This window comes from Mercenaria mercenaria, chromosome 13, assembly GCF_021730395.1.
Source record: "Mercenaria mercenaria strain notata chromosome 13, MADL_Memer_1, whole genome shotgun sequence".
In the NCBI taxonomy this organism is placed as follows: Eukaryota; Metazoa; Mollusca; class Bivalvia; order Venerida; family Veneridae; genus Mercenaria; species Mercenaria mercenaria.
Genome location: NC_069373.1, coordinates 58,684,037 through 58,706,663, shown reverse-complemented (window position 1 = coordinate 58,706,663; position 22,627 = coordinate 58,684,037). Strand labels below are relative to the sequence as shown.

Below are 22,627 nucleotides of genomic sequence, written 5' to 3'. Positions count from 1 at the left end.
TTGGGGTCACCAGGTCAAAGGTCAAGGTCACAGGGGCCAACGTTAACTTTTTGCATGAAGGCACTTTACATGCAAACCACTGCACCCAGGACCTTCAAACTTCACATGCTGATAGTACTTATTGAGTACACCACCCCTACTGACTTTGGGGTCACCAGGTCAAAGGTCAAGGTGCTGCGGGGGCATTTGTCACCATTAGTGACAGCTCTTGTTACAGAATATTTATAGCTTACGTCATTCAGACCAGCAAACTTAAGTCTGTCTTGTACATGTATCTCATTCTGCCAGACATCATATTGAATCATCAGCTGAAATCTTTCAGGACACATATCTTGACTTTTACAATATTGAAAGGTCTATATAATATTTCGGAAATAAAAGTGATATGTATCACAAACAGTGATTTTGTAGTTGAACTGTTTGTTCAGATGTGAAGAAATTGTATCTCAAGGGCACAGTCAGTTGGATATAATAACATACACCTGAATGACTGAATGATTTTATTTGATAGAAAATCACTTATTTGAGATTTATTTTCTGGATTCTAACACAATGTCTTGGACTTGACATCCACCACATATTTGCCTGTTTTGGGTGGGTTTCTTTTTCAGCAGGCCTCTATGATGTCTCACACTATAACAATAATTATGTTGTACGGTACAAACAGTGGTTTTCTTTCGTAATAATGTCGCAGCTTCAGTCTTCTTTATTTAATAGAACAAGAAATCAGCATGTGTTAAAATTTTAGTTTAAGAATGTGTTAAACTTTTGACTTTATTCGAGTATTACTTATTACTGAGTCCGAATAATGTGTTAGGCCTTAACTACATACATGTAATTTCATTTCAGACTTTGACGCAGAAATTTCAGAAATGTTCCATTTTAACTTGACAATCAAGTATTTTCATTCATTTTGATTATTTATGTTCTAATTATTGTTGTTTTCAGGCAATTTATGAGCTATACATGGGGGAATTGGACCTGATTGAAGATCTAAATGTTGTTAAAAATGTAAGTGACTGTACCAACATATTATATTGTCACTTTTTTGTCATCCGAATTGTCTTGTAACCATAAATTTATACAAAACTGGCATTGAAAAAATGACAGTGTAGAAGTGTATGGAACACAAATTTAACAATAATATTTTCAGAGACTGACTCAGTTTGGAATTCAATATATCCAGATGCAATTGTTAAAAAAGAATCAATTTTAATTGAACATTTGCTTAAGTACTGAAGCATATCCTAGAAAACCATGTGAAAATGCAATGATTGTAAATATCTACATGTAATAGCTTGATATATGTCATTAACCCCCCCCCCCCCCACCCACCAAAAAACATAGATTAAGCCATATATTATACAAAATTTATTTAATATTCATCATTTCAAAGTTATTGCATATGTTTTACTTCTTTTGATGATCGTTTTTAGTAATCAAAAGTGATATTTTTACCATCTTATCTTAATAAAATACAAGGATTCAAATTTTCCAAAAGGACTCCATTACTTAACAGAAAAGTTTAAGCATATGGCTTTGCAGTGATTTTGAGAGATATACTTCTTGCTTCAGACATATCGTGATTCCATGCACAAGCTACAGCTGATGACGGATGGTGAACTAGAACAGATATTTGGTCCCATTGATGAGCTTATGCCAATACATGAAGGTAAATATCACACACACGCTGACAACTGACTAGATTTTGGGGAAAGATTAACGCTCGCGCTAAGAGGGCAAAGCCATATATGAATTTAGGGTAGTGCAAGAGTACCTAAACTATAAAGTTTTGGTAACATGACTATGGTTTTCTTTTGTACATTTTAAAGTATTTTGTACAGCCATATGGTTTGCTAATTGTGTGTGAACATTAAATTAAAATGTCAAATAGATTTTTAATTGAACTCCCTTACTACCGGTTGAAAACATACCATGCAATTCATGGAAACAAACAAAAGATTTAGCAAACCTACTACTGGGTAACTGTTTTTAGTTGATTAATTTATAATGCAGTAAAATATCAACAGAAGCGGAGTATGTACTTTCTCAAAATTGTCAGCTGAATTTTAAAACCAATATGGAATTTTGTATTGCCTAACAATACTTCCTTCACTTGTTTTGATCACCATTGTGACCTATAATTGTGTCGGTGCGACATTAAACCCAACATAATAAAAAATTCACTTGTTTTGAAGAGAAGCCTCATATGACATGATTAATTGTAGAAACTAGTTGTTTGTAAGGTGTCAACATAGGAGAAAATTGTGTTTATCAGACAGGGGTATATCATCATTATGTCTTGAAGGCACTGTTAAAAAGGGGTCTTGGTCAAATGTTGGCATTTGGTTTCCTTGGATTACCAGGTTTCTTGTTCTTCTGTTGTTCATTCATTTCTGTTATATAGTTATAATTTGTTTTCAGATTTGGTGAATAGGATGAAAGGCCAAAGGCTACCTGATGGCACTACACAGGAGATAGGCTTCCAGCTGAGAGAATGGGTATGTAAACTTAAGCTGTATTTGAAAGTGTCATGTTTAGACAGACTCAAAAGTTGAACAATTCATGGAAAAGTGAATAAATAATCTCAAAATGCTTTTACTTTGTGTGTTTGTTAGAGATTGTTCAAAAGTTCATTGTCTCTGCATATGAAATTTATATATTTAATTTAATGATATAAACAAGAATTCATGAACAGAATTTAATATAAACATAACGTTATTGTTTTTGAAAAAAAAAACAACGATTCATTATTTGCAGATCCCAAGTTTGAAGGTATACATCTCATTTTGTGCTAATCAAGTGTTTGGGAAGGCATTACTGGATGAGAAGAAGAATGATCCAGCTGTTGATGATTTCTTACAGAGATGCCAGGAATCACCTTTCAGCAGAAAACTTGATCTGTGGGGACTGCTCGGTAAATACCCTGCTTCAGCAGTTTAAATACCCTTTACACTAAATTAAGTTTCCATCTACACCCCACTACCTGCCTACTTTCAGCAGAAAACTTGATTTTTGGGGACATAAGTAAATTCCCTGATTCGTAAGTTTATATACCCTTTAACCCAAATTAAGTCCACCTAATAATACCTTTTGCTTCCTCTCGCCACCACTAATCACAAAAAAATGCCATTGATGGATCTTCAGATTTAAATTTTTTTGGTATTACTTAAATTGTGTGAATATTTGTTTTTTCTGGTTAATTGAATTTTTTAAAAGTGGCTTTTTAGTATATTAACTCTGATCTTTTTTACTTTCCTAAATTATATAAAGTTTTGTCTTGAAAGGCTCAAAAACTTTTCTTGGAAAATAGTTTTGAGAAAGAGACTGTATTTAGTTTGTTTAAACTTATTTGTACTGACTTTCTTTCTTCCCAGACGGTGCAAGAGGCAGATTTATGAAGTATCCATTGTTGTTGAGGAGTATTCACAAATATGTAAGTCTGTACCATGGATTTATGTTGTATATAATTTGTATATAATGTTTATGAATAGCCTCATATGAGGAAGTTGTTACACTTTACTGCATTAAGAGTAGGTACATGAACTATAATAAAAGGATCTTTAAGCAAGGTATAGTTAATTCTCTTGAAAATTTTAGCAGCTGCTTGATACATATTCCTGAGCCTTGGTGTTGGCATTGTTCTTCATCAGTTCTGTTGAAACACCTTATCCTTACTGCAGAAACTGCTCAACACATACAAAAACTAGAAGAAAATATCTTGCTTTCATGATTAAGATATTTGTTTATTTACTTGTGTAAGCTTCACCATTCCATTTGTACCAGGATTTTAAGATACAAGTGATAACCTGTAGTTGTTTATACTAAATTAGATGGAGTTGACTGCTTCCCTAGCCACTTTACAGTGAACGTTTCACAAGATATCACAGAAGCTGTCATAAAGTGTACTTATATGATGTAAGGACTTCTAACCTGTAGTTGTTTATACTAAGTAAAACTATTAAAGTGATGTATTTCCAGAGCTCTGATTGGTTAGATTGCCAGCACCTTGCTGAGGCAGTGAGACTGGCTGAGGAAGTTGTTGCCGAGGCAGACAAGAAGACTGGAGGGGCAAAATGTATCTACTACAGATCAAGGATATCATATCTCTATGATGACCAGGTTTTTATTAAACTTGTTTTCTTGTTTTGAAAAAAAATAAAAACTTTAGAAAAATAGAATAATGCAGAAGGGAAGCCTGCTGTGTAAGCTCAGGAAGGTAAGATTATGACTACTAATAAAGAGGTATAGAGTTTAAAACCTCTGGTGACACACATTTTCTATGACAATTTGATTGAAGACAATGACAAAATGAAAATTAACTACCTCTTCAGTTCATGTAGAAAAAAGGCAGTCACTTGCTGAAAGCTTACAGGTACAAAATCCGCGAACTGGTATAATTGAAATGCTGTCTAAAAGAATGATTAATACAATGAAAAAAAAATTATAAGTAAATGTGTGAAAAAATCTTGTGTAAACTTGATTGATTATAATCTTTGCAGAAGCATCCAGATATAGAAAAAGCAACAAGTTTGTTGTGTAATGGTACATTAAAGAACAATAAAGGGACAGTAAGTATTACATACTTAAATGAGTTAGAAAACATCAGACAGTAAGAAAGAGCAGTGAACAAAGCAAGTTTGATTGTATTGAAAGTTTTGGACGAAACAATAAAATTTTATGAAATGGAACTTTTGAAATAAAAATAAACATATGATTAGATATTTAAGCTGTATATGTTAGTATTCTTGTTCATTCAGATTTTACAATACATGTATCTTTCCAGTTTTAAAGTTTTTTTTTCCACAAAATTCAGCAAGCATTGTATTGTGTGTTATATTTAAATGTGATTGTGTTGTTTTACAGAAACTACAGTTGTTCTTGTTTGATACGATACTGGTTCTGACACGACTGGTGACGCATAATGGTCAGCAAGGGTTTCAGGTGTACAGGGACCCCATACCTGTGTCACAGCTTGTTGTGGAAGACTTAAAGGACGGAGAAGTCAAAATGGGGTCATTTCGTTCAGCATTTGGTTCTTCACAGACTTGTGAGTAACAGTCTTTATTATAAAGTGTTTTTTCTGTTCACTTTTGTGCTCTTAAAAATGTAGAATTTTTTTTAGCTCAACTATTCAAAGAATAGGTAGAGCTATTGGACTTACCCGTGTGCCGGCATCCGTGCGGGCGTCCTCGTCGGTGTCTCAATTTGGTTTCGTTTTTGTATCTCAGTAACCACTTTTGGGAATGGATTGAAACTACACACATTCACTGTGATAAACTGACTTACATTGCACAGTTTCCATAACTCTGTAATGCTTTTTACAGAATGATGCCCCTTTTCCTTTGACTTAGAAATTTTTGGTTAAGTTTTTGTATGTCAGCTGGTGTCTCAGTACCCACTAATTGGAACGGATTGAAACTTCAAACACTTGTCCACATGTTTGATGAAACATTTTTTAGTCCTTCAATGCAATGAGTGATGATTAGCTTACTACTAATTGTTAGCTTTGCACACAAAAAATGACAGAAAACAGTATGATAATTCCATCCATTGACGTAATTGTTGCATGCTGTTGACAGATATTGCACAGCTTTTTTCAGTTACTGAAATCAGATTACTTTATCTAAAGGAATTTTGTAAAAGCAATTTTTATCCACTAGGAGGAACCATTTCATGTGTCAATAACAATAATTAAAGCTTTGTAAATGTTTTATAGCGATAGTAACTAATGTTATGTTTTCAACAACAACATTGACAAGTGAAAAACTGAAGTGCATATCACTAATCTTACAATAGCAAAACTTTAACATAGCTCTGTGAGGTAAATACAGGAGTTTATGACTGGTTACCCTGGCTTTATTATTTTTGCAGATTTATCAAAGAAAGGCATTTGCGTAAATATTCACCATTAGTATAATTCAAATTCAAGTATGATGTCATTTTTACAATTTCGTGAATATTAAACTTTGCGAAGATACTCAAAATTTTAAATTCCCGAAATTTTGATGTTCTTTTACAGTAAGCGGAACTCTACCACACATCTATTGAATAGACTTCATTATCTCGAAGGACCAGAAAATATAACATCAGTTTTTAAGGCAGTTTGACATGCATAATTTTACTTTATACATGCAGTTAATCTTTAAATTTCAGCTCGTAATTTACTGAAGGTATCGTTCAAAGACTTGAGTTTAGGACAGTCTCACACATTAATGTCGACAGACGAGCATGATAAACGGCAGTGGCTTACACTCCTGCAGCAAGCTGTAAAGGTCACACAGAAGGACGGAACACATCAGACAGATCAAAACCGTGCCAATAAACAGGCTGACTGAAGGGAGAAACAGAAAATTTGTTGGTTAACTCAAAGAAATCACAGCACGATGCAGTAATCTCATATTCCACAGTGCTAACATATGATTTATCTGAGCCGGCATGACTGTTAGAGAGGAAAATAAGCTCTTACGAGCTTTTACAACCGACTGTGAATACTCATGAAAGGAAACAGGGTTGCAATATTGAGACATGTTTGTGAAACATGGAATAGTGCTGTTATAAAAAGATGTCATAGACAGACTTGATATAAAGAGTTGATGCATACTACTGGTCTTGAATGTTTACACACTGGAATTATATGAAGATGAATTAGATACAGAGATAAAAGTTGATTTGTTTGACAAAGATTGCTTCTGATTCGGGATATGCTACGTTTTTGTGACAGTTACAATTTGGTCAAAATGTTGTGTACTGCATAGAGAGCATTGTTCAGGAAACTGATGTTTTTGTAATAGATTTTTTTTGTCAAGTGTTTGTAGTTCTGCATTGAACTCAACAGAACTAAAAAGTTGTAGTTTAGAAAAAAAAAGTTCTTTTTTTATTGTTATTAAAGTAATTTGGTAAAAGTAGAACTTGTTCAGCAATTTAACATGTTCTGCATCTTGTGTGGAAAGATAACTCTTTAAAGGCAGTTATTTTTGTATGAAGACCCATTTTTAGCTTTATCTGTTGTCTGCATATATTTCAGATCTCTTGCATATTTGTTCTCCATCAAACTACATCTTACTCATGTTTGTTGCATGATTTTTAGTTCAGTGAGACATCTCTTTACAGTATTGAGTAACTTGAAATGTCTTTGCACTATTATCCAACTTTTTAATACTAGTATTACACATATAATTAGATCAGTTGTGCACATCATACACAATAGGTAGAGCTAATACAAAGCACAGCAGAACCAATATGGAAATCAAACATTTTGATTGTTTTTAAAGGTGGGGGTGGGGGTGGGGGGTCAAAATGCCCAGAAGTTACTTCCTTTGAAGTTTGTAATGATTTTATTTTGTTGACAGTATAATCAGACAATTTACAATAGTTAACAGGTGTTGGATGAATGCATAAAATCAAAGGATTTGGCTTCTATTGATATCTTTGTTCTAGCCAGTATTGTAAAGCCGAATATTAGAATTTTTATGAGTCAGTTGATTCAAACTGGCTGTATTAATTGTCCTGAGACAGTCATATTGATCTTCGGCCTTCTGCAAATACAGTCTCCCTTCGACAAATAACAAAGACAGTATGAAATTACTTGATAAATACATTAAAATATATGTACAATAACTCGCAATGTCTATAAATGTCAGTGTCTATACAGTAACTTGCCAAAATGAGCAATGTATGTTAGGCAGGAACTTAAAAAAGTGATTACAGTATATTCCCGTATTAACACCCCAGGGGGATGTTATATTTTGCAACATAGTGACATTTATTATGGAGCAAAGAAAAATTGTTTTAGACCTTTATAAGTTCAATACTCCATTTAGTAAAATTTAGTAAAATGTTTACTTGGGGTGCTCCACATATATTCAAAACATATTAATAAAATGTTACATGGCAATTGCTACAAGTACGGTATAAACAATAACTGATTTTCCCCACCATCATTTTTGTCAAGCCCGTTTGCGGATGCGAAGACATTGTTGTCCAAATTGCTCTTCGGTGTGTGTGCGTGCATCCGTCCGTCCAGATTTGTTTGTCTGGACCATAACTTTGACATGCAATCTTGTTTATATTTGGCATGAATGTTAATCGCAGTGAGACTGAGTGTCATGCACTAACCCCAGGTTCCTACCTCAAAGGTCAAGGTCACAGTTGGAGGTCAAAGGTCATGTCAGATCTTGCGTGGCCCATAACTTTGACATGCCTTGAGGAATCTTGTTTATATTAGACATGACTGTTAACTTCAGGTGTTGATAATTTAAAACATATACATGGATAGGGAAAAAGAACATGTATCAAAATTAGTGTGAAAAACTTACCGATAATTAATAGCCATGGACATTATGTAATTCTGATGTAGTGAACAGAAAAATTACTTTTCAGTATATTGAAAGTGTCTTTGGAAGCAATTTTTATGTGCACTTGTGCCTTAATTTACCAAATTTGCTAGGTCAAGCAGGAATTTTCCTTCAATAAATATGTTAAATAATTTTATTTTGTCAACATACATGTATGTAGCGATGTGTTAATAAGGGAAAACACAGTATATACTGGAGTTTCACCAAATTTGGTCCACACCTGTCCACCATGGATTTTTCTCAGTTTTCAATTTTTAAGAAAATTAATTTCTGATTCTACATATAGGTGACACCAATATTTTGTACAATTCAACATTGCATGCACATTACATTGTATATATAGAGAGTAGAATAGAAGTTGTACATTTTTGAGGCCAGTAATATATTATAATTTTAAGATGCTCTCATTTGTTATCTTTCTGTCTCTTTTCTTCCTGTCTTTCTGTCTGTTGTGTATAGTTTTCAAGCATGTTTTTGTCTTATGCAAGAATTACACTGATTTTGTAAAATTTTGCAATTTTTAGCTCACCTGTCACAGAGTGACAAGGTGAGCTTTTGTGATCGTGTGGCGTCCGTGCATGTGTCTGTCCGTAAACTTTTGCTTGTGACCACTCTAGAGGTCACATTTTTCATGGGATCTTTATGGACGTTGGTCAGAATGTTTATCTTGATGATATCTAGGTCAAGTTCGAAACTGGGTCATGTGCGGTCGAAAACTAGGTCAGTAGGTCTAAAAATAGAAAAACCTTGTGACCTCTCTAGAGGCCATACTTTTCAATGGATCTTCATAAAAATTGGTCAGAATGTTGACCTTGATGATATCTAGGTCAAGTTCGAAACTGGGTCAACTGCGGTCAAAAACTAGGTCAGTAGGTCTAAAAATAGAAAAACCTCGTGACCTCTCTAGAGGCCGTACTTTTCAATGGATCTTCATGAAAATTGGTCAGAATGTTCATCTTGATAATATCTAGGTCAAGTTTGAAACTGGGTCACGTGCCATCAAAAACTAGGTCAGTAGGTCAAATAATACAAAAACCTTGTGATCTCTCTAGAGGCCATATTTTTCATGGGATCTGTATGAAAGTTGGTCTGAATATTCATCTTGATGATATCTAGGTCAAGTTCGAAACTGGGTCAACTGCGGTCAAAAACTAGGTCAGTAGGTCTAAAAATAGAAAAACCTTGTGACCTCTCTAGAGGCCATATTTTTCAATGGATCTTCATGAAAATTGGTCAGAATGTTCACCTTGATGATGTCTAGGTCAAGATTGAAACTGGGTTACATGCCATCAAAATCTAGGTCAGTAGGTCAAATAATAAAAAAATGTGACCTCTCTAGAGGCCATATTTTTCATGGGATCTGTATGAAAGTTGGTCTGAATATTCATCTTGATGATACCTAGGTCAAGTTTGAAACTGGGTCAACTGCAGTCAAAAGCTAGGTCAGTAGGTCTAAAAATAGAAAAACCTTGTGACCTCTCTAGAGGCCATATTTTTCAATGGATCTTCATGAAAATTTGTCTGAATATTCACCTTGATGATGTCTAGGTAAAATTTGAAACTGGGTCACATGTGGTTAAAACTAGGTCAGTAGGTATAAAAATAGAAAAACCATGTGACCTCTCTAGAGGCCGTACTCTTCATGAGATCTTCATGAAAATTGGTGAGAATGTTCACCTTGATAATATCTAGGTCAAGTTCAAAACTGGGTCATGTGCCTTAAAAAATAGGTCATTAGGTCAAATAATAGAAAAACCTTGTGACCTCTTTAGAAGCCATAGTTTTCAATGGATCTTCATGAAAATTGGGTCATGTGGAGACAGGTGAGCGATTCAGGACCATCATGGTCCTCTTGTTATAATTTTTTATGTAGAAACGGACTGTGTTGATAGGGTTTATGATATGTATGTACAATCTAACCTGTATGAAGCAGCCAGTTAAAGAAGTGACACAGTCTGGCTGCTTCATACAGGTGGTTGCTTAAGACAAGTTTAAATTAGAAAAAAAGTTTTTGAAAGCTAGCTGTCTGACTGCTGACGGTAAGTGCCTGTTCTATACAGGTGATTGCAAGGCAGATTCAGCTGTATAGTTATAAAAGATAATGTCAACTTAATGAATCCCTGTGTACTAAGGGAATTGGAAATGATTTTACCCTGTAGAATGACAACAAGACCCAAGGTCTTAGCTCTTAGGACATCGTCACAAATACAGTTTCTTATGAAACATGTTTGTACTGTTGAAATCTTGAGTGTTTTGTAGTTGGGTGACCTTCAGTGACCTTTCTGTAAAAGTTGACTTCAAAAACATTGTCTTTTAACACTGTTCAGCATTTGAAAACTTATATTATTAAGTGTCTTAATGAAAGTTACTCTCAGAACATTGGTGAATGAGAGCCTCAGGCGTCACCTTAATGGTCTGGCCATTAATTGTTCTGTTTCAACAAGTCATGGTTATTGCACTGTTTTAGAGTCAACAGCATACAGTTACTGAATTGCCAGTCAATAGTCAAAACTATTTGCCCTTGGTCCAAAGCATAGAGATCTAATATCTTTGACAATTTAGCGAATAGCTTTTCAATAAATCTTATATTACATGACATTACAAATGTGTTTCAAAGTTGTTTTTCTCATTTTTTTACTTTAGCCCATCAAACTTATAACTATAGACCAGTCAGTAGCACAGACTATAGACTGGTGATTTATATAAGGAGACTAAATGAGTCATGTAATGATATACAATAAACTACATATATGTCTTGTCTAATTTAGAAGATTCAGGTATGATCATAAAGTTAACAGATTAGGATTGACACTGAAGAAAGGATATGAGATTTACCTTGCACTTAGTGTGTTTGTCAGTATATGTTTGTGAAAGTGTTTTTTTCTTGTCTTGTTAACTCTCAGTAAGCCATATACGTGTAGTGTAGTTAACTAGTCATGGGACGTCAGTGTTAGTGCCAAGTGGATTTTTACTCAGTCTAATTGATGTAAAATTTCTCTTTTATAATGTTATATGTTATTACAACAAAATAATTAATGATTCTGTTTCAATAGGAAAATAATGTGAAAAATTACTGTTACGTCCCAGCTTTGAAGGAAAGCTGAATATTGTTTTGCTCATTGTCTGTCCATCTGTCAGTTGAGGTGTCCATTTGTTGGTAAACACTTTGGTTTCTGATCAATAATTAATGAATGTTTAGGCCTACTGTATTCAAACTTCATAGGATATTTGTGTCAGTATTTGACCCCTATTATTTTTTGGGTCAATAAGTCAAAGGACAAGGTCACAGTGTAGTCAAAATTAAACATCACCTTTAGACTGAATATTGTTTTGCTTAATAACTACAAAGGCTTGGACCTAAAGTGGTCAAACATCTTGGGATGATTGCTGCTGGTTAGATAATGAACCCTGTTGCTTTTTGGGGGTCTATATATCAAAGTTTTTGGTGTTTGTAGGTCAAAGGTTACACCTTAACCTTTAACTGATCAATAACTAGAGGAGTCTTGGGACTACCATTGTTAGATTTAATAGGATGGTTGATTGTGGTCTGTAGATGAGGCTTGTATTTTTTTATGTAAAAAAAAATCTAAGGTTAAGGTCACAGTGACTGCAAAACTGAAAGCAGTTTCCATCTATAAGTGGAGAAATCCTGGGGTTATGGTTGTCAGATTTAATATGATATTTGCTTATGGTCAGTTCATGACTGTTTCTCTTTTATGGTCTGTAGTTCAAAGTTCAAGGTCAGTGAGATTATAAAAAGCTTAATCAGTAGCTGGAGAACAATTGGGCCTACATCCATCATACTTAAAAGCTTCATCATCTGTGGTAGGCAGAGAATTCCTTTCATAATTAGGTCAAGTCAAGCTTTGAGCATGCTTGAGCCTGAACATTACACAGATAGTCTCGTCAACAATTGGGGCATAGTGATTCACAAGCAGCTCTTGTTGTTTTTTTTTTCATTGCTTTTAATCAAAACCTACTTGGCACAAACATTTTTGTTGTTTTTTTCTCTTTTGGTGCCTATTTGTATACTTAAATAGCGAGGTTAACTTTCACGCTAATATTAGTACGAATATTTTATGGCTGTTTTTTTTTTTTCATGCTTCTAAGTGAATGTTGAAAAGAAAAACAACAGATTATAGGTGGAAAAAATAAATGTGGAAGATTGCTTCATTTTTGGAGAATAAAACTTGCCTTTATTACATGATACACTTTTGTACATACATGTTTGATTTGTCCCTCCTTTAATTTACTATTTTTGTAACTATTTTATTTTGTCATCATTTAATATATTTCCCACTTTTTGTGTAAGTTTTGCCCCCCTTCAGGGTAGTGTGGGTATGCAGTCTTGCTTATTGTTGGTTGGTCTAGATTATTTGGTTCAGTCAAAAACTAGAGAACAATTTGTAGGGTGGGTGACCAGCAAGGCAGAGGTCAAAATTGCAATGACTTCAGTGCAGAAAATGGTTTGCAATCAGTAACAGGAGAATGCTTTGATCAACAGCAGTCAAACTTCACAGGATTATTGACTGGTCAGTACATATATCCTGTTATTTTAGGGTTCAGTATATCAAAGGTCCAGGTCACATTGACCTTGATACTAAGATGTGATCTTATCAGTAGCTGGAGAATATTTGGGCCTGCAAATATCACACTAAATAGCTTGATTGTTTATGATCTGAAGATGACCCCTATTGTTTTGAAGGTCAGAAGGTCATGGCCATGGTAACATTTAGACTAAAATTGGTTTATATATAGCTGGAGTGTTCTTGAGCCAGCAGCCATCAAACTTCATAGCATTATTGTCTATAATTTGTAGATGACCCTAATGATTTTAGGGTCATTTTGTCAAAGGTCAAGGTCATAGCAGACTGAAGATTACCCAGTGACCTCTCACAGGCCATCATGTGGGGAGGGATTATGTATTTTACAAACAGCTCTAGCTAAGTTTACACTACCAAACATATCTGGTCCCTTGTAACTATTTATGAAATGAAATTTGTTTACCGGTGTATTTAAATATATCACTATGAATGAATATAAATTGTCATTACTCATTATATTTTACACTTGCTTACTTCACTTTTCTGTCCCGCTTGACTCTTGGACAACTTGTGTATAAAAAAATTGAAACACTGCCTAAGCCTTTGGTGACAAATAGTGTCTGAACGCTTAGTTTAACTGTATCTCTGTGATTCCTTTAGGTAATTTTGATACCGTACCTCATATTTTTATTTCAATTAAACTGAGATGTGAAGCCAAAATATTTAGTCATGTTTGGTGCCATATAACCTGTACTGTGTTGGTGTGCTGTAAAAGCCAAATCAACATTCATACACATTTCATGGACAAAAGTGCATATTTCAGACTTCCTTCAGTTTCATTTTAACGATTATGTTTAATGCATATAAGTCAGTTATTTAATTGTGTAGGAATCATAACTTGAATATATATGAAATATCTGAATAGGTGTACTTTTTTTTCTTAGAAAAATGTATATAGTTTAAGTGTATGTCACTTTCCTATCCATGCTTTATTCAAACTCCCTTAAATTTTCTTTAGACCATGGTTTAGTTTTCTGAGAAATTTGAGGGAAGATTTTTCGTTGAATTATTTACTATTATGAACTGTATTTTTGTTTTAGAAATACAGCAAAATTAAAAAAAAAACCTCTCCAGTTTCCCTTTGATTAAAGTATTTATTAGGGAACATCGAACAGTTAAAGTTGTGTTTTCTTTTTGGAATGAGAGGGGATATTTTAATAAAAAAAGAACTTTCTTCAGTCAGACTTCATATTCATTATCAGTACAAATTGGTTAAAACTGCCAGAGATGGGTAGTTCTATTTAAATCAAAAAGGAGTAAGAGTGAGAAGTGTTCCTCAGTTCAGTAAAAAATGTATTTCGAATGAAACAGAAAAGTCACTTATTGTAATAGTGTAGTATTGTTAGCAGAAGTTTCAATAGAAATCAAAATGACATACAATTTCTTCATCTTTCATCTTTTGTACAGCAAGTACAATGTATCATTTATCATCTTATAATGTATGTATTCATATAATATTCTATATATTTGTATTCAGCATTAAGTATACATAACCTCTTTATACTAGTATTCTAATCATACAAATACTTCCTGTTGTTGTTGTTTCAGAAGCTTATTTTTGGGGTCAAAAGTCATTAATATGAGCTTTTGGTATAAGTAAGTATAATTTAGTGCATTTAGGACAAAAGCTCATCATGAGCTGTTTGTGTAAGTAATTTTTTAGCGCATTTGAGGCAAAAGCTCAGTTTTAGCTTATTTTGGGGTCAAAAATCATTGTGAGCTTTTGGTATAAGTAAGTATAATTTAGTGCATTTGGGACAGAAGCTCATCATGAGCAGTTTATGTAAGTAATTTTTAGCTCATTTGAGGCAAAAGCTCAGTTTTAGTTTATTTTTTGGTCAAAATTCATTGCGAGCTTTTTTGGGGTCAAAAATCATTGTGAGCATTTGGTATAAGTACATATAATTTAGTGCATTTGGGACAAAAGCTCATCATGAGCTGTTTATGTATGTAATTTTTTAGCTCATTTGAGGCAAAAACTCAGTTTTATCTTATTTTTGGACAAAAGCTCAGCGTGAGCCGATAGTAAAACAATTTACTTTTAAACTCATTTTAAGTGAAATCTCTGTGTTAGCTGATAGAATAAGTTTGTTTTAATTTCATTTTAGGCAAACACTCATTATGGGTGATATTACAATGGCAGTTATTTAACTTGCTAAAGACAAAAGCTCAATATGAACCAATTGTATAAATAAATTCTTAAGCTGATTAGAAATATTTTGAACAGTTTGTATAGGTAAGTTCTATGCTTCAGAATGTTGCTGTATACAACAGATTCCGCTTAACTTCTACAGGTCAAAATTTTCACCAATTTCTTGGGTTGGTTTTTTTTTTCTTGGTTATTCATATTTAACTGTTGTGGTTTCATGATAAGATTTACAGGAAGGTAAGAAATTTAAAACTAGGAATCTTACATCAGGTTATTTTATCAAACTAAGAAAAATTGGAATCTGTTGTGTGTGTTCATACGTTTTTGTTTTCATTGCTATTAAAAAGTGCTTGGCAGAACAGACATATAGAAACATTGTTATTGACAAGGACATAAATAGATAGGGATTTGTAATACATTATTCCTGTTATTGATGAGTAATTTAACAACATTTTAAAATAGGGATAAGTAATAGCAGTTTGATGTCATATGAACTATAAACAGAAATGTCTGTTAGTTTGATTTTACATTTTTAGCTCGACTATTCGAAGAATAGTCTAGCTATTCTACTCACCCTGGCGTCGGCGTCGGCGTCACACCTTGGTTAAGTTTTTGCATGCAAGTACATACAGCTATCATTTAAAGGCATATAGCTTTGAAACTTATTTATTCTTTTTCTAGGTCAATTACCAACCTCACTGGGTCAAGTTCCATAACTCTAACATGTATTTTGAGCAAATTATGCCCCCTTTTGGACTTAGAAAATTCTGGTTAAAGTTTTACATGCAAGTTACTATCTCCAAAACTAATGCAGATATTGAATTGAAACTTCACATGTGTCTTCGGGGTTATAAAACTAGTTGATAGCACCAAGTCCCATAACTCTGACCTTCATTTTGGCCAAATTATGCCCCCTTTTGGACTTAGAAAATTCTGGTTAAAGTTTTGCGTGCAAGTACATACAGCTATTACTAAAAGGCATATAGATTTGAAACTTATTTTTTCTTTTTCTAGATCAATTACCTACCTCACTGGGTCAAGTCCCATAACTCTGGCATGTATTTTGGCCAAATTATGCCCCCTTTTGGACTTAGAAAATTCTGGTTAAAGTTTTGCGTGCAAGTACATACAGCTATTACTAAAAGGCATATAGATTTGAAACTTATTTTTTCTTTTTCTAGATCAATTACCTACCTCACTGGGTCAAGTCCCATAACTCTGGCATGTATTTTGGCCAAATTATGCCCCCTTTTGGACTTAGAAAATTCTGGTTAAAGTTTTGCGTGCAAGTACATACAGCTATTACTAAAAGGCATATAGATTTGGAACTTATTTATTCTTTTTCTAGATCAATTACCTACCTCACTGGGTCAAGTTCCATAACTCTTAACATGTATTTTGAGCAAATTATGCCCCCTTTTGGACTTAGAAAATTCTGGTTAAAGTTTTACATGCAAGTTACTATCCCCAAAACTAATGCAGATATTGAATTGAAACTTAACATGTTTCTTCGGGGTTATAAAACTAGTTGATAGCATCAAGTCCCATAACTCTGATATGTCCCCTTTTGAACTTAAAACTCTTTTGATATTTAACATTTTGGGTAATAATTTCCAGCTTCTGTGACAATATTTCGAATAGTCGAGCTTGGCTGTCTTATGGACAGCTCTTGTTCATACTGGTTCTAGATTTTTAGTGATGTACAACTTGTACTTTTTCTTAATATTTCCAAATTTCATTTTGCAATGTTCGTCATTGTAGTTTCACTGGTAAAGTATCATGTCCTTATTCTATTTGACACTGGTAACTATTCACCATCGATCATCTTTTGTTATTAACATTTTAGAGAAACAGTTGTACCATTTAGAGCATTTAGGCACATTTATGGGCACCTTTGTTCAAGTTTACAGTTAAAACTTCAACTTCTTTATGTTGAAAAATTTACTGGTTTTAGTGGGGAAAAAAATGAACATATTATAAAAACAAATACGAATAATAAAGTGAAATATTTAAACACTGCTTTGTTGTTTTGATGCTGCTGTTTTTATTACTTCGCCAGAGCACATAGTGCTCATAGTTAGCTTTCTGGAGCACTAGATGTCTTTCCTCTGTATGTTTTAATAATGGAACTTCAAATAATCTTCGTCAGAAACTGTTGGCCAAATTTTGAAATTACTGAAAACAAATTTTCCTAGGGTGACCTATTACAAAAAGTGTTCAAATTATTCTGATTCCTTGAAAAATATGGCCACCAGAGATAACTAGAGCTATCACTAACGGTGATGAATGTACACCCCACCCCGTATGCACTGACACAGTACATTGCAATTTGACGCACACAAGATTGCATAATTATGTGGACCGTATGTATATAGACTGTTTGTATACAGTTTAGTAACAAAAAACAAAGTCCCATAACTATGCAGAATATTTATCTAAAAGAACATAACATGCACCATGCACAACTAGGGTTGGTACTGGTCACTTGTGTGAAGTTTCATTAAATTGTGTGCAAGTGTTCGGAAGATTAGGTGCACACAAGATTGCATATGCAGACTATATAAATAGTATGTTAACAAGAAACAAAGTTCCATAACTCTGCAATTTTTGTTGTTGAAAGAACCTAACATGCCCCGTGCACAACTACTGTTGTTACTGATCACTTGTGTGAAGTTTCATTAAATTGTGTCAAGCGGATGAGGAGAGATGGCGTACACAAGATTGTGTCTATGTATATAGTATAGTAACAAAAAACAAAGTCCCGTAACTCTACAAATTTCTTTTCTAAAAGAACCTAACATGCCCTATGCACAGCTACTGTTGTTACTGATCACTTGTGTGAAGTTTCATTAAATTGTGTCAAAGAGATCAGGAGAGATGGTGCACACAAGACTGTGTCTATGTATATATAGAGGATATTTGTTTGTTTGCAGTGAGATATCGAAATATATCATCACCGATAAGGGAGACAATTGAATATTTTCACGAAGGCGGAGCCTGAGTGAAAATATCAGAATTGTCTCCCTTATCGGTGATGATATATTTCGATATCTCACTGCAAACAAACAAATTTTCTTTTTATTTTATGCTTGTTTGTGAAGATCAACGAATTTTCTGTTTATTACGTACATAAATGTTCATATAAATCCAATATTTCATGACGAAATTCGGATTTATTTAAGCTACCGTGTTACATATGATATATCCGCTAAATTACCATGGACACTTAGGCACATTAATATCGAATATTGGTGATTAGGTTCATTTAATCAACAAGACGCCATTTTGTTTTTAAAAACAAAACCTGCATTTAAATATTTTGTGTAAAAAATACACAGTCCGCGGCTAACAGAGACATTGACAAATTCCGGTAGTTAAGTAGAGGCATATTTAAAACTTTTCGTGTCAATCCGTCAGTTCGTTGAATAACCGGAAGCTTGCTTTGTTTACCATACACACGCTGAAGGTCATATTAAAAAAATCGACACGAAAAATCTAAACAACTGTGGAATATGCGTAAGTCCTTGGAAAATCAAGCTGCAGAATAAAATATCATCATGGATTCAATAGAAATAGCTAGGAAATATTGATCTAGGAGCTGCATAGCATAACAAAATGGATGGAAGTTGAAACACAACTGGCTTGGAGTGGGAAAGTACTTCGACGAAAATGCTGGCGTATTACGTAAGGTTGAGTTGATGTCTTGTGATAATTAACTAAGACAACAACCAACTAAATGTGCTGTCGCCAGTAAAATCTACCACACGATAGTGAACCAATGGAAAAAAAGTAGAGGAAATTAACATAGATACACGAATGGCAAGGCCAAGCAACCATGCTGTCATCTAGGTAACATTATTTCTTTTGCAGATTTAATTATAGCAAGCCTGTTCTATATACGATTGTCTAGCAGTTCATGACTCGTGTATCACTGTATGGCTTGAGTATTAGTATAATCCAGTAATTGTAAAGGGAGGTAATTAAAGAATACATTTCAAGGGAGATAATTTATCTGGAAAAAAAACGAAGTTCGGCACTGTGAGTGATATCGATTTATATCTCACTGCTATTTTCCAGTATTTCACCAATAAGCATAAAATAAAGTATAGTAACAAAAAACAAAGTCCCGTAACTCTACAATTTTTTTTCTGAAAGAACCCAACATGCCCTATGCACAACTACTGTTGTTACTGGTCACTTGTGTGAAGTTTCATTAAATTGTGTCAAGGGGATGAGGAGAGATGGTGCGCACAAGATTGTGTCTATGTATATAGTATAGTAACAAAAAACAAAGTCCCGTAACTGCAAATTTTTTTTCTGAAAGAACAACACATGCCCCATGCACAACTACTGTTGTTACTGATCACTTGTGTGAGATTTCTTTAAATTGTGTCAATGGGATGAGGAGAGATGATGCGCACAATATTTTGTCTACGGATAGACAGACAGATGGACAGACAGACAACCTGAAACCAGTATACCCCCCCTTACAACATTGTTGTCGGGGGGTACAAAAATGAAAAAGTCTTCAAATGATATGTCCCCATCTCAGCACAAAGTGTATTAAGTGGATTGACAAGAAGAAGAACTTGTCCACGTTATGCACAGAGGTGAGGATATCTTACTACATATATATATTATGCATCAGAATAATTTGAACAATATTTATAAATTTTATGACAAACATTTTGACAAAGTTTTTTCAAGCTCCAAGGAAAAATATGTCCTCTAGAGTGTTGACAAGGTTTTTCTATGATTTAACCTGGTGACATAGGTGATCATAATAGCTCACCTTGTACACTTTGTGCTCATGTGAGTTAAAAAGAATATGGTAACAAAATCAAGGTCCCTAGGTCAAGGTCAAACTAAGAGGTCAAAGGTCCCGTTGGATCTTTTTGTTGTGGTAACTTTGCTTTGTAAGGAGCTTTTTGTTTTATCAGCTGGAATGGCTGAGTCAACAAACAAGCTTGACATGCAACAGTTCTGCAAACATAGAAAGATGTTTTAAGGTGCAAAACTATTGGGAAATGTAGCCCCTTTATTATAGGTCTCTAACCAAGAATAGAAAGAGCTTGGCAAGAAGACAACATCTTTGCGGAGAAATAAATATGTTTCAAATGCTGTTTATTTTTTTTGCATAACACTTTCTTTTGATATTTGGCATTGTTCAGTATTATAAGATGAAAATGTCCATCCAAACAAAGGGTATATCAACGTCCATGGAGTCAACTGCAGTGGTGCAATGAAGTCTATGAAAGCAAGTTGATGTGTGTATTTAAGTTTATGAAGGCAACTGAAAGGTTTACTGAAGTCCATGAAGGCAAGTTAAAAGGTGCCTCAGAGTTAATGAAGGCAAGTAAAAGGGGTGTACCAAAGTTTGTGAAGGAAACTTATGTATCAATGTCTATGAAGGCAACTCAAAGCATTACCAAAGCCCATGAAGGCAACAAAGACTGTATCAAAATTAATGAAGGCAACTTAAAGGGTTACTGAAGTCCATAAAGGCAACTTAAAGGGTTATCAAAGTCCAAGAAAGTGACTTAAAGGATGGTTCAAAGTCCATGAAAGCAACTTAGAGTGGTTTGAATTCATGAAGGCAACTTCAAGGGTGGTTTGAGTCCATGAAGGCAACTACAAGGGTGGTTTGAGTCCATGAAAGCAACTTCAAGTGTGGTGTGAGTCCAAGAAGGCAACCTTAAGGGTGATTTGAGTCCATCAAGGCAACATAAAGGATGTAACAAAGTGCCTATATTTGAACTGCAACAGTCCAATGAAGAAGATTAGTTGTCTTTCTAAAAAAAAGTCCACACAAATTATCAGTTTTTGAAAACACTTTATTGTGCTTACCAGTAATATCACTGTACATTATGCAAATTCATTCCAGAATATCTTAGACACAAACATGACATGGCACTGTTCTAATAACATGTTATACATAGCAGATCCATGTACATCCATCTGTTCTATCTGGATTTGTGAAAATTAGCAGTCTGACGTTCATTATCATTTTGATAATAGTTTAAAAACAAGAGGGCCATGATGGCCCTATATCGCTCACCTGAGTACCATTGCTCTTAATGATAAGATCAAGTTTTGACATAGATCACACAGGCATACACTTTAAATATCATCAGGATAAATATTTTCTGTAACAGTCCCTTCTGACCTATGGGTCACATTTTAGTCAGGGCCAATCTCCATACCACATTTGAGGGTCATAGACTCAGATGCTGCATTTTTGTACTAGCATGACTATTTCTTACCCTGGAAGACTTAAATAACATTTAAAACCAATCTCATTAGATGCTGCTGAGGTATATTCATTTACATAAAACAAGAGGGCCAAGATGGCCCTAGGTCGCTCACCTAAGAAACACTCCATAACAGTGTAAAACATGTTTGACCTAGTGATTTCATGGAAACAAATATTCTGACCAATTTTCATTAAGATTGGACCAAAAAATTGGTCTCTTGCGATAAAACAAGCATTTTCTTAGATATGACCTAGTTTTTGACCCTAGATGACCCATGTTCAAACTCGACCTAGATTTTATCAAGGCAATCATTCTGACCAAAATTCATGAAGATCAACTGAAAAATACAGCCTCTATCACATACAGAAGTTTTTTCTTTGATTTGACCAAGTGACCTAGTTTTTGACCTCAGATGATCCATATTCAAATTCGACCTAGATTTCATTAAGGCAATCAACCTGACCAAATTTCATAAATATCAACTGAAAAAAACAGTCTCTATCGTATACACAAGATTTTTCTTTAATTTGACCTAGTGACCTAGTTTTTGACCTCAGATAACCCATATTCAAAACCGACCTAGTTTTCATCAAGGCAATCACTCTGACCAAATTTCATGAAGATCAATTGAAAAATACATCCTCTATTGCATACACAATGTTTTTCTTCGATTTGACCTAGTGACCTAGTTTTTGACCCCAGATGACCCATTTTCAAAATCAGCCTAGATTTTATCAAGGTAATCATTCTGGCTAAATTTCATGAAGATCAGTTGAAAAATACAGCCTCTATTGCATACACAAGGTTTTTCTTTGATTTGACCTAGTGACCTAGTTTTTGACCCCAGATGACCCATTTTCGAACTTGGTCTAAATTTCATCAAGGCAATCATTCTGACCAAAATTCATGAAGATCAATTGAAAAATACAGCCTCTATCGCATACACAAGGTTTTTACGTGATATGACCTAGTGCCTATTTTTGACCCCAGATGACCCATTTTCGAACTCGGCCTAGATTTCATCAAGGTATCATTCTGACCAAAATTCATGAAGATCAATTGAAAAATACTGCCTCTATCGCATACACAAGGTTTTTCTTTGATTTGACCTAGTGACCTAGTTTTTGACCCGAGATGACCCATTTTCGAACTCGGCCTAGATTTCATCAAGGCAATCATTCTGACCAAAATTCATGAAGATCAATTGAAAAATACAGCCTCTATCGCATACACAAGGTTTTTCTTTGATTTGACCTAGTGACC

General features: G+C 34.2%; 1 protein-coding gene and 1 long non-coding RNA gene across 2 annotated transcripts in view; one reads left to right on the top strand and one right to left on the bottom strand.

Annotated features, from left to right (window-relative positions):
• LOC123528456 (rho guanine nucleotide exchange factor 3-like) overlaps positions 1-17,129 on the top strand; it is a 38,579-nt gene extending 21,450 nt beyond the window's left edge. Inside the window, exons 4-12 of the mRNA XM_053521950.1 lie at positions 949-1,011; positions 1,576-1,672; positions 2,425-2,501; positions 2,761-2,917; positions 3,378-3,436; positions 3,982-4,122; positions 4,503-4,571; positions 4,867-5,050; positions 6,157-17,129. Coding sequence (XP_053377925.1) covers positions 949-1,011; positions 1,576-1,672; positions 2,425-2,501; positions 2,761-2,917; positions 3,378-3,436; positions 3,982-4,122; positions 4,503-4,571; positions 4,867-5,050; positions 6,157-6,338 — 1,029 coding nt within the window. The 3' untranslated portion in view covers positions 6,339-17,129. The remainder of the gene's footprint in view (positions 1-948; positions 1,012-1,575; positions 1,673-2,424; positions 2,502-2,760; positions 2,918-3,377; positions 3,437-3,981; positions 4,123-4,502; positions 4,572-4,866; positions 5,051-6,156) is intronic.
• A 3,794-nt stretch (positions 17,130-20,923) lies between these two features.
• LOC128547957 (uncharacterized) lies at positions 20,924-22,328 on the bottom strand. Its single transcript, XR_008366812.1, has 2 exons — positions 22,195-22,328; positions 20,924-22,041 (listed from the first exon to the last, which is right to left on the bottom strand). It is a non-coding gene; the product is annotated as an uncharacterized LOC128547957 (long non-coding RNA).
• Between the last annotated feature and the right edge of the window lie 299 nt (positions 22,329-22,627).